This window comes from Apteryx mantelli, chromosome 1 (genome assembly GCF_036417845.1).
Source record: "Apteryx mantelli isolate bAptMan1 chromosome 1, bAptMan1.hap1, whole genome shotgun sequence".
Lineage (NCBI taxonomy): Eukaryota > Metazoa > Chordata > Aves > Apterygiformes > Apterygidae > Apteryx > Apteryx mantelli.
The window spans coordinates 164645731-164656797 of record NC_089978.1 but is presented as its reverse complement, the minus strand read 5'-3'; the positions used below and the strand labels follow the sequence as shown (position 1 = coordinate 164656797).

At 51.1% G+C, this 11067-nt stretch overlaps 1 protein-coding gene across 1 annotated transcript; it reads left to right on the top strand.

Annotated features, from left to right (window-relative positions):
- Window positions 1-372: 372 nt before the first annotated feature.
- Window positions 373-10804, top strand: SOX10 (SRY-box transcription factor 10). Its single transcript, XM_013947937.2, has 4 exons — window positions 373-445; window positions 1650-2108; window positions 9417-9682; window positions 10079-10804. Exons 2-4 carry the CDS (start codon window positions 1699-1701, stop codon window positions 10792-10794), a joined length of 1392 nt encoding a protein of 463 aa, XP_013803391.1. The 5' UTR covers window positions 373-445; window positions 1650-1698; the 3' UTR covers window positions 10795-10804.
- The last annotated feature ends 263 nt before the right edge of the window (window positions 10805-11067 follow it).

The following is an 11067-nucleotide window of genomic DNA, read 5'->3' as shown; positions in this document are numbered from 1 at the left end:
CAGCAGCCCCCAAACCCCTGAGTTTAACCCTCTAGCGTGATCACAACTGCAGCCACGATGCTGAGAGCAGCACAATAAGTTGGCTGCAGTTTTCATGAAGAAGCTGGTGCTGGGGAAAGTGAGAAACGTGCATGCACCCGAGGTGGGGTGGGGGGCTGCCCATGTCCCCTCCCTGCCGGCAGCGACTGACCGTATTATGGCTCTGAGGAGTGCTTAGCTCCACCTTCCACCCTTCCCTCCCCCGGTGCTAAGCAGCAAAGCCTGCTAGAGACATCCAGCCGGGGTATTAGTAAAAACCAAGCCTCCCTCTAGGAATGGCACTTGCCTGAGAGCCTCCCCGCGCAGCGCTCCTGTAAGCCACCAGGGCTCAGAGGAGAGAACAGAGGGGCTATTGGGATACAAATTACAGCCCTCGCAGGATTTGCCAGGCATACCAGCCAGCAACGTAAGTTTTCCTACCTGAGCTCACTCGCATGCATGCACACACATTCACTCTCTCTTTTTTTTCCTACTTTCTGTTACTTTTTCAGTGTCTTCAGCAAGGGTCCTTGTCTTCCTCTATAAGTGGAGGGGTAACAGCCCTTGTCCCACATTGGCTCTTTTTCAGCAAAACCAGAGGCATGCTTTTCTAGGACTTTTTTTTCTTTCTTTCTTCTTTTTTATTTCTGGATGGTGGGATAGAGAGGCCTTTATTCTCAGAGTGCGTCTTTTCTGAAATGGGGAACTGCTGCATCACGGCAGGGATTTTTAGAGGTGACTGCAAACAGAGTGAGAGAGGAATGAGTATATGGGGCAGGCAACTCAAATCCTTGGCTTTTCTCAAAGGAAGTTAAACTTTGTATGTATGTATGTATGTATGTGTATATATATATATATATATATATATGTGTGTGTGTGTGTGTGTGCGTGTGTATATATATATATATATATATATACCCGCATATACATATGTGCATGTTGGGGGGATGTAATCTGGATGTATTTTAAGTGTTGGTTCATGAGCTGCAATGAGGTGGGTGAGGGATGGGTGTCTGTGCAAGGGCACTGTCCTCTGGCTGGGCTCGGGGTTGCTGTATGCCAATTCACGGCACTCACTGGTTTCCCTGTCTCACAGTGCCTCCTGCTCAACTTCCCCTGTAGCTGGAGATAGGTTTGTTCAGGTTTATCAATACGGCTGCTGGCGCTCCCTCTCCCACTACTCCCCTGTGCACCGTGCTAGCATTTCAAGGCAAGTCTTAAAAAGAAAGGGTCACTTCCTGACACAAGTTCTGCAGCTGCTCTCCCCATCTTGCTTCCTGTCCATGTCTCTCTCCTTTTGGGTCCCCAAACCCCCTTATTCTTTCTGTCCTCAGCACACTCGGGCAGCTGCTGCAGGCCCTTCTATACATGTCAGATCTGGACTGTTGCAGAGATAGGGAGATTTCAGTTAATCAATGGCCCCAACCCATCCCCACCCCCATTGATCACGGGTTTTGTGGTGTGAGTGGCAATTGCTTTGCTTGCACTTTTATCAAGTGGCCCCTGTCTCGTGGTCAGCTCTTTGGAGAGTTTGGAGTCCCTTTTAGATTTGGTTTTTGCTCTTCCATTTCTATTTTTTTTCCTCTTTCCTTTCTTTCCTTTGTTTTTGTCTTCCTCCCTCCCCTGCCCAGTGAGAAGAAGGATACTGAGAAGGAAGAGGGAGAAGGCTCAAGAGCGATAATGGCTGATGACCAAGACCTTTCAGAGGTGGAGATGAGCCCAGTGGGCTCTGAAGACCACCACTGTCTCTCACCAGGACCCTCCATGGCATCAGACAACTCTCCTCACCTTGCTGGCTCCGGAAACGGAGAGATGGGCAAGGTCAAGAAGGAACAGCAAGACTCAGAGGCAGATGACGACAAATTCCCTGTGTGCATTCGGGAGGCAGTCAGCCAGGTGCTGAGCGGCTATGACTGGACCCTGGTACCTATGCCTGTTCGGGTCAATGGAAGTAACAAGAGCAAACCCCATGTCAAGCGGCCCATGAACGCCTTCATGGTATGGGCACAAGCTGCCCGCAGGAAATTGGCTGACCAGTACCCACACCTCCACAACGCGGAGCTCAGTAAGACCTTGGGGAAGCTCTGGAGGTAAGAGCAGACAGGGAGACGGGGAGCGCGAGGCTGAGGTGTTGTGGAGAGGACTGTGTGGTCACGTGGACGGATGGAGATTTAATGGGCTTAAGGGGGTGTCCCTCGAAAAAATTTTCTTCCCTGCAGGGAGACCCCTTGCAGGAGGCACATTTGGTGACTGGGGAATGGGGCAAGAATGGTTGTTGGATATAGTGAAAGCTTCCTCAGTAGAGCTCAACTCCATCCTGTGCAGCAGCCCTTATCTTGCTTTTCCACTTTTTTTCCCTCTAACTTTGCCTGGTGTCCTTCCTTCCTGACCCAGTATACTCTAGTTCTGGTCCTTGCCTGGAAATAACTATCTGGCTATCAAGGGAGATCTGATTTTCTTAGCTCACCTTCTTTGTTGGGTGAAGTTGCTCACTAACAGGAACTGGGCTGAGACCCATCAAACTTAAGTCCCTTGTGATTGCCTCAAGCCTGTTTGAACACGGGTCCCACCACTAAAAGGGATTATCTTCTGCACAGTGTCATAGAGAAAGTGGGAAATGAAGTTATGGCAGAGGAGAAAAGTCAGGGGAAGGGAGCAGTGGCTGGAGGAATGCACACGACTTTCCCGCTGGCCCACCGCAGGCCTGGCTGGCTGGTGATCCCAGTTTTGGCAGGCCATGCAGGGGCAGCAAGCGGGGACATCTGTGCAGGAGGAGACCCTGCTAGAAAGGGGTGCTTAAATCTGCTAGAAAGGAAGAGTGGGAAGGAAGACAGGAAAGAGAGAAAGCAGTTTCTCTCCAGGTATATATCCTGGACATGGGCAGTCCTTTATGGCTGAGCAGTGTTGTCAGCAGCGCCGGCAGTCTGGAGGCCTACTGCACTCAACAAACCTGCAGTAGTCCCAGCCTTGGTGGGCTCTTTTGTGACACATTGGTTCAAACTGGACCTGATTTCCCTTTGCCTCTGGAGAGATGCCCTTTCCTTCCTGCCAGCGCGCACACGCGCTCTTCCCTCTGGCCCTACCATTTTTTTAGCACCTGTTTTGATTTTAGCTTTGTGCAGCTTTTCGTGTCCTTTCCATACCCTCCCTCTCTAGTCCACTCCTCTTTTCTCTGGAGGAGTCAGTGCTGGAGGGACTGATGGGATGCCCAGAGAGATTCAGGGGGCCTGCAGGTGTGCATGGACATGTGCGTGCACAGAGACCCATCGCACATGAGCGATGCACGCAGGGCTGCTGCTCCACTTCTTTCCCATCTGATGGTCTCCACAAATAACCCAACAGCCAATTATAAACCTTTTTTGCTGCAAGGCCAGGGTTACCCAGCACCCTCACCCCCTTTGCTTTGCACCAACCAACACAAATCAGGGCCATCAGCCTCATGTGAACAGGCCCTCTCGTTCCCACTCCAGACCTGATGGCCTTTTTTTGGGAGGGAGCCTTCAGCCCTGGATGGGGCAAGAGACATTTCTTCCAAGTAGAAGCAAAATGCACCCTGTTCAGCAGCCAATGCCCAAGTCTCCTTCTGACTTTAAACCTCCTTGCTGACAAGGGAGAAGCAGGTCCTTGGGCATTAGCTTCTCCCTCTACTGTGTCAGCCCATTTACCCCAAGCCATCAGGGTTTAGTGCAACTCAAGCAAGGGATTTCTTTGAAAAGTTGAAGGCAGGGAATGATCACAGTCCTCTCTGCTAATGGCCTTTCCTGCCTTCCTGTTTTGTTCTCTGCTGCCTTCCTTTTTCCTTATCACAGTAGTTATTCCAACCTCAAGCTCTGCCATCAGCACCCAGACCACAGGCGAAACGATGTTCCTTAGTTCTCATCCCACTGACCAGCCTTTTGCCTCCATCTTGATAGGCAGCTGGTTTGCTCTGTCCTCCCCTGTACTTGTTGCCCTCACCTGATAGAGCCATCACCTTCCGGTGTCACCTCACCATCGTCTTTCATTCGTGTCTTTATTAACTAACTATCATCTCCCTTATACTTTGCCCCTTGCTCCTCCACTTCCCAACTCCCCATTTCCCCTTTCCCATGTCTTCATGTCTGAATCTGTGGTAGAAGGGTGTGTGTTGGAGGGGAGAAATCAAATCTTTCTGTTCCCAAAGTGTTGTTTTAAGATATTGTTCCTTTGTTGCAAAATATTTCTGGATTTTATAGCACTGGCTGCCCTTCAAACATTGTATTTCCTGTAAAAATATAATAGAGCAGTAAAATTCTCTATAGCTATTACAGTAACAGCACACAGACACAACACTCTGCCCATGGTGACATTAGAATACCCGACTAGCTCCCTATTCCAATGGCATGGCTCCCATTGCAATGTGAATCCACCTCCAGCCTAACGAGACTGAGAGCAGTAGTTCATAGCAGGGGGACGCTGCTGTCAGTAGGCAGTAGAGGTCCCGCAAAGACACCCCCCCCCCCCCGGCATTTCTTAGGGCATCGTGTGGCCAGAAAGTGTGTCATGTGGAGAAGCTTGCAGGATCAGATCTGGGGTTGTGACTATTGCATGCTGCTGGATTTTTAACCCAGCTGCTTTTCTTGAACATGTCTCCTTTCTGAGTCACCGTTGTTAGTGCAGATTGCAGCTTTCAGTGCTATGTTGGCCTGTATGGGAAAGCATGGCAGAATAAGCTGGGGTTAGGGTGCAGAGGTCGGGTCGGCATCTGACTTGTGTAGGACTGTATGCGTGTGTCTAGGACTGTGTGCGTGTGTCTTTCTGTGAGCGTGAGGGGGAAAAGCTGAGACCACAAAAGTCCAGAGGAGGTGGCCTAAAAGCTACCAGGATTGTAGCCCTGAGTCAACCTAACATAGCCTTGCAGCCAAGTCGCTGCTGGGTCTTCCTCCTTTGGGTTCCCACTGTCCCTCATCCCACATGCTGTTCTGTCTATGCTGTCCCCAGGGTATAGCTCCTACGTGTTGGCACAAACTGAGAGCAGCCAGATCGAGCTCAATATGGCTTAGTCTCAGATTTATGACCAGAATCTCTGCAAGGGGCCCTGGCTGTTCACACATCCCCACCCTTCTAAGGTGGCCACACAAACCTCACAGTCCAAATGGCTAGTTGCTTCAGAAAATGTGGGCTCTCTAGATTATATTTCCATGTAGGCTGGGTAAAGAGTGCATCAGAAGTATGTGAGGCAGAGAAATGGGAACTAGAGCTGGTGATCACGGACACTGCCTGGAAACAACCCTTAAACCAAATGTGTATCCAGCAGCTGGTGCTGGGTGGGGATGGCAGAGGCTGGAAAGGGGACTGAAAAATCTTCTTGAAAGGCATCTAGTAGACTGAGGAATAACCCAATGCTGTCTTAACACGCTGCTGTGCAAACCGGACTCAAGCACCACAGGCAGCCGTGTTTGCTCACGGGGCTTGTGGTCTCCGGCCCTGCACTGCAGAAAGCACTGGGGAGCTGCAGTGTATGAAAGGTGCCATTCTGCAGGAGACAGAGGGAGGCAGACAGGGAGCCAGAGGGAGCCGCTGTGGCAGACAGCGCTGCCACATTGCATCAGTGTAGACAGTGTAGACTGTGCATCATATGTAGACAAATGTCCCCTGGGGCGGTTGTAGGGAGGGGAAGGAGCTAGGAGAGGAAGGGGATTTGGCTTCAAACCTCTGTCCTCATCCTCTCCCCCCCCCCCTTCACACGCACTCCCATGCTGGACTCAGATTTGACTTAGAGGAAGCTTGAGAGAAAGGAGCTGCCAGGAGCTGGGGGCTCAAGGGTGAGGGGGCCATCTCCAGCCGCCGGCAAGGAGCACATGGTCACGGCAGCAAGCACCACTGTGGCACATGAGGGAAGGTGGAGAGTTTGCCAGATGCATGGTCGAGACAGCTGACAGCCCCTCCAGCTCCACGCCGCCACCACAATCTCCATGGGCCTAAGTGCTAGGTGAGAAGGGCTGCAAGACATGTCCTGATGGCTATGGTACCTGTCTGGGCCCAAGTGCAAGAGGAGCAGTGCTGGGGGGGGGGGGGGTGTCCTGTCTGCCCACCCCAATTTGTACACACTTCATGTGTGAGGCAAGCATTCAAGGAACTGAACAAACTAAAATGGAAGTGGATGGTGAGGGAAAGGGGAGGAGAAGAGGAATAAGAAGAAGGGAGGGTTTCTGTGCTTGATGGTCACTAAAGCTCACCTTGGCAGCTTTCCTTGCCCAGGGTGGGACAGGGAGCAGCTCTCAAATGGAGGCCAGCTGCTGAAAATGTCGGCATGACTCGGAGCCAAAATGCCAACCAGCACCATCTCCAGGGCCGAAAACAAAAGGGACATGGGAAGAAGGGGGCAGTGAGGAGCTGAAGACAGTGTGGGGAGGGGTGAGGGGACCCAATGAAGGAATCTTTGTATCTGGGTGGCAGCACACGCTGTAGTTTCCCGCACCACACCTCACCTAGGCAAAGTGCCCAGGGAATAGGGTCATGCCTGTGAAATCAGGGACTGTGGACGTGCAGGAGAGACCGCCTGGCTGTTTTTCTTCCCAGTCAGCCCTTGCCTTGCATCAGCCATGCTGGGAGATGACCAACCCCTGCACTGCCACACTGACTCATCAGCAGCTGAGGCCCAGAGAAGAGCCAGGCCTTGGGCCACTATACCCACACTCTGGCATGCAAAGCGGTGGCCTCCCGGTGCAGTGCTGGGCCATAAGAGAGGCTGAAAGAAATGGATGGAAAGATTTTAGCCCTTCTTTCTCCTCCCAAAGCAGGGTGCCTGCAGGTTCCCCCTTTCCCCTCAGTTCAGGGTTGAGCATTCGGTGCTGGGGAGGGTGGAGAAGACTTGGTTAAGCCCTGTCAGAGCTTTGCTCTGTGAGCTATAACTCCTCTGCCCATGTGAGATTCCTTTGCATTATCAACTGGGGAGTGTGGAGGGCAGGAGGGGGAGGGCAGGAAACAAGTGAAATCTAAATCCCCCAAATCTCCTGGCCTTTGCCTGCTCACACCAGTTTCACTTTGCTGAAGCCGATTTGAGCTCTGATCCCAGTGGGAGGGAGGAGGGAGCAGGGAGACTTGGAAAGGAGAAGACAAAGATGCAGGGAGTGGACTTTTTGCTGTCCTGCTGGGGGCACTGCTAATGGGCTGCTATCGAGGGGAGAGGAGGTGAGGACACCAGGCAGAGATCAGAGGGCACAGGATTTGACTCTTGGATAGTCTCAAGTGATTCTGGTTCAGATCATCCACGAGACAGCTCTGGAAGGCTGAGCTTTGGTCTCTTCTGCCAGCCACATTGGGAGCTCTGCTCTATGCTCTCTGCCTGGTGCCTCCCACAGATCAAAGCTGGCTGTGCAGTGTACAGGTCTCTTGCTCCAAGAAACTAAGAGGTTTCTAAGGCAGTATCTTGTTAGTTCTGGCACCATCTGGGTTGGGAGTGTAGACAATCCCAGGCCTGGTTGCTTTGCAGAGAAGTGTCCTGCATTGCAAGGCTGCAGTTTGCCTCTGTTCTCTGGTTTCTCCTCAAAAGAAACCTTTCGCCAACTCCTGTGGAGATCAGGTGTTCTGTAAGGATGAAGGTGGCGCTGAGGCAAGGTTGCCTCCCAGTCCATGATGGCTCCAGGGGCTACAAGATTCTGAGAGTTTGATGGGCTGTCGCCTCAGACCCATTGGAAAGCTGTTTGGAGGAGTGCTGCGTGTGGGATTAGAGCCCTCTGGGACGTGTGAGCCTGGTGTATGGTGGCGGGAGGGAGACAGGAAAGCCAGTGTTGGATTCATGGTGGCTCAGTTGCTCTAATCTCTGGGATTAAGGCAGTGGTGGAATGCAGTCTGCAGCCATGACCTTCTTCGGCTGCCTGGAGTGACCCTGGGTCAGCACTGTAACAGGCTCCAGACCTTGCCACACACCTTCTGGCTACTAGCTGGGAGGATGAGGAAGGAGGAGAGACAAAGTGGGTGCTTAGAAACTCATCAATTGCTTGCTACTGATCCCTTTGATTCTCCTCAGCACTTTTAGCTACACGTTCCTTGAGCCATACGTCCTGTCCCTCTTCAGTTGTTCATTCTTGGCCTATCTTCCACACTGCCCCCAGTTTAGCCTAATTGGTCAAATTAGTGCTAAGAGCTTCAGGAGTACCAAGGTGCTGACATAGCCTAGTTGTGATTGCTTCTCCCCATCCCCAGGCATTTCTTTTGTGGAGGAAAAAAAGGGACAGACATCTCATTAATGGAAAATATTTTGCTGTTTGGGTGCCCTGGCATTTCTAACCACTGTTTGGGTTACAAATCACAGGAAAAGACAGGTTCCTTTTTCAGAGCACTGATTTCTGGCTGAAACCAGGATGACCTTGAGTCATGAGAATATTTGAAAAAAATCATAAAATGAAACCAAAGTGCTTCCAACTGAGAAGCTGTTAAAGGCCTGAGCAATGAGGTCTGATCTCTTCTTCAGGCATCCTGAGCAGTTCTGCCTGCACTTTTCATAATTTCCTTGGAGATCCTATTTTAACTGGAGCAGCCCATAATCTGGCAGGAATACAGAGGAGTTTACATTTCTTTAGTGCTTTTCATCCACAGATCAAAGCTCATCTATTTCTACAAGGCCCAGCAACGTATCAGCTAAATTTTTTACAACTAGTAGGCCATGTTCAAGTAGGGCTGGGCATTTGTGTTTCAGCCTTTCACATTACCCACATCTAGGGTGAGCAGGAGCCCCAGGAGTAGCAAAATAAATTCTCCATTTTTCCCCATCTAAATCTTCTTTAATTCCATTCTAGGATATTGCAAGATGCTTAAAATGCCAGCAAGCTCCATGCAGCAGCGTGGGCCCTGAGGAGCCAACACAAAACGGTGCTATTTGTGCTCAGTAGAACCACAAACTCAGAGCAGAGCCTCTGAAAGCATGGAAGGTTAAACTGGAATAAATACATAATCTGGGAAAGAGTAAGAGGCACACAGGAGACAGCACTCTGGGTAGCAAGGGTGTGCCATACTTCTTTAGTTTGAGGGATGATCCCATCTTCCCTTAATTTGCCCACAGTCTTTGAAAGCAGCTTGCCCAGCCTTATTTTACACCACTATGAAAGGCTGTGCTTGCCTTAGGGGATGAAACTACATGTATGAGAGCACTGAACTTACTGAAGTAAGAATCATAATGCAGCTGGGGAAGGAGGACCCAGTGCTGGCACTGATCAGTGTCAAAGTTTAATAATTAAAAATGACGAGGAAAACATTGCTGTCTCCACTGAAATATTTTCAAGCTCTCCCTATTGTTGTGGGAAACCTCTTAAATGGGGCAACAGCCTGATGCCCATATTTACATGCCATGTCCCGTGATGCTGTTTATAGGTTCTTTTTCTGACGTACCTGCCCCTCTCCTTCCCCTCTTCTCTTCCTTCCCACCTTGGCCTCTGCAGGTTGTTGAACGAAAGTGACAAGCGGCCCTTCATTGAAGAGGCAGAGCGGCTGAGGATGCAGCATAAAAAAGACCATCCTGATTACAAATACCAGCCACGCCGGCGGAAAAATGGCAAGGCCACGCAGGGCGAGGGCGAAGGCCAAGTAGATGGGGAAGCTGGCGGGGCTGCCGCTATCCAGGCTCACTACAAGAGCGCCCACCTGGATCACAGACATCCTGGGGAAGGGTCGCCCATGTCTGATGGGCACCCAGAACACTCCTCAGGTGAGTCCCAGGTCTCCATAGATGTATGGACAGGTTACAGCCAACTCAAAGGCTCAAAAAAACTAAGTCATCACCTTAGTGATGTGGCTCACACCTTGCTCATGACCCAACAAACTTTGTTGGAATCACCAGTTTGGGGCATGCCTGAGTTTCACAGGCATTTGCATTCTTTCAGTCAGCTAGGGAATCATTCTACCCTCCCTCTTCCTCCAGAAGATAATATAAAAAGGTGCCAGTTTGGTTTTGGCTATTTTTCTCTCCCTTCACTGAAGTCTCCAGCTGGACAGTTGCTGGTGTATTGGGAGGAGTGGAGTTGGCACATGTAACTGCCCAGGTATAAAGCAGTAACTCACCTTTTCTCTCTCTTTCCTCTTCAAAATGTTTTTCACATTGCAGGTCAGAGCCATGGGCCCCCTACACCTCCTACCACCCCTAAGACTGAGCTGCAGGCAGGCAAAGCAGACTCCAAACGAGAAGGGCGTTCTCTGGGGGAAGGAGGAAAGCCACACATTGACTTTGGCAATGTGGACATCGGGGAGATCAGCCATGAAGTGATGTCCAACATGGAGACCTTTGATGTCAATGAATTTGACCAATACCTGCCACCCAATGGACATGCTGGCCATCCAGGCCATGTTGGGGGCTACGCAGCAGCCGCGGCTGCTGGCTACGGCCTAGGGAGTGCCCTGGCTGCAGCCAGTGGACACTCTGCCTGGATCTCCAAGCAACATGGAGTCTCCTTGTCCACTGCCACGTCATCAGTGGTGGACTCCAAAGCGCAGGTGAAAACAGAAGGGTCTGCCCCTGGAGGTCATTACACTGACCAACCCTCCACCTCCCAGATAGCTTACACATCCCTGAGTCTGCCTCACTACGGTTCAGCCTTCCCCTCCATCTCCAGGCCCCAGTTTGACTACCCTGACCACCAACCCTCAGGACCCTACTACAGCCATTCCAGCCAAGCCTCTGGTCTCTATTCTGCCTTCTCCTATATGGGACCTTCCCAACGTCCCCTTTACACTGCCATCTCTGACCCTGCACCCTCCGTGCCACAGTCCCATAGCCCCACACATTGGGAACAGCCTGTGTATACAACTCTCTCCAGACCATAGGGAATGGAGAACAGTGACCAAAACAGCGACAGAAAGGCTCCGAAGAATCAGCACAGGCAGAAGAGCCTCCGAACTCCGAGGTCATTCAGTGTCATCCAGCCACCAGAACCCACTGAGTATCCGGAAGTGCCTTTCTTGACCCCGGCTATCGCTGGCTCACCCGCCTACAGGAAGGTTTTTCGTCCTTTTGCCCTTTACCAATTTCATGCAGGCCATCCAACTGGCTTGCAACACTTTATTGGCCTTCTAGATGAGGAGGATTCTAGACAGTGG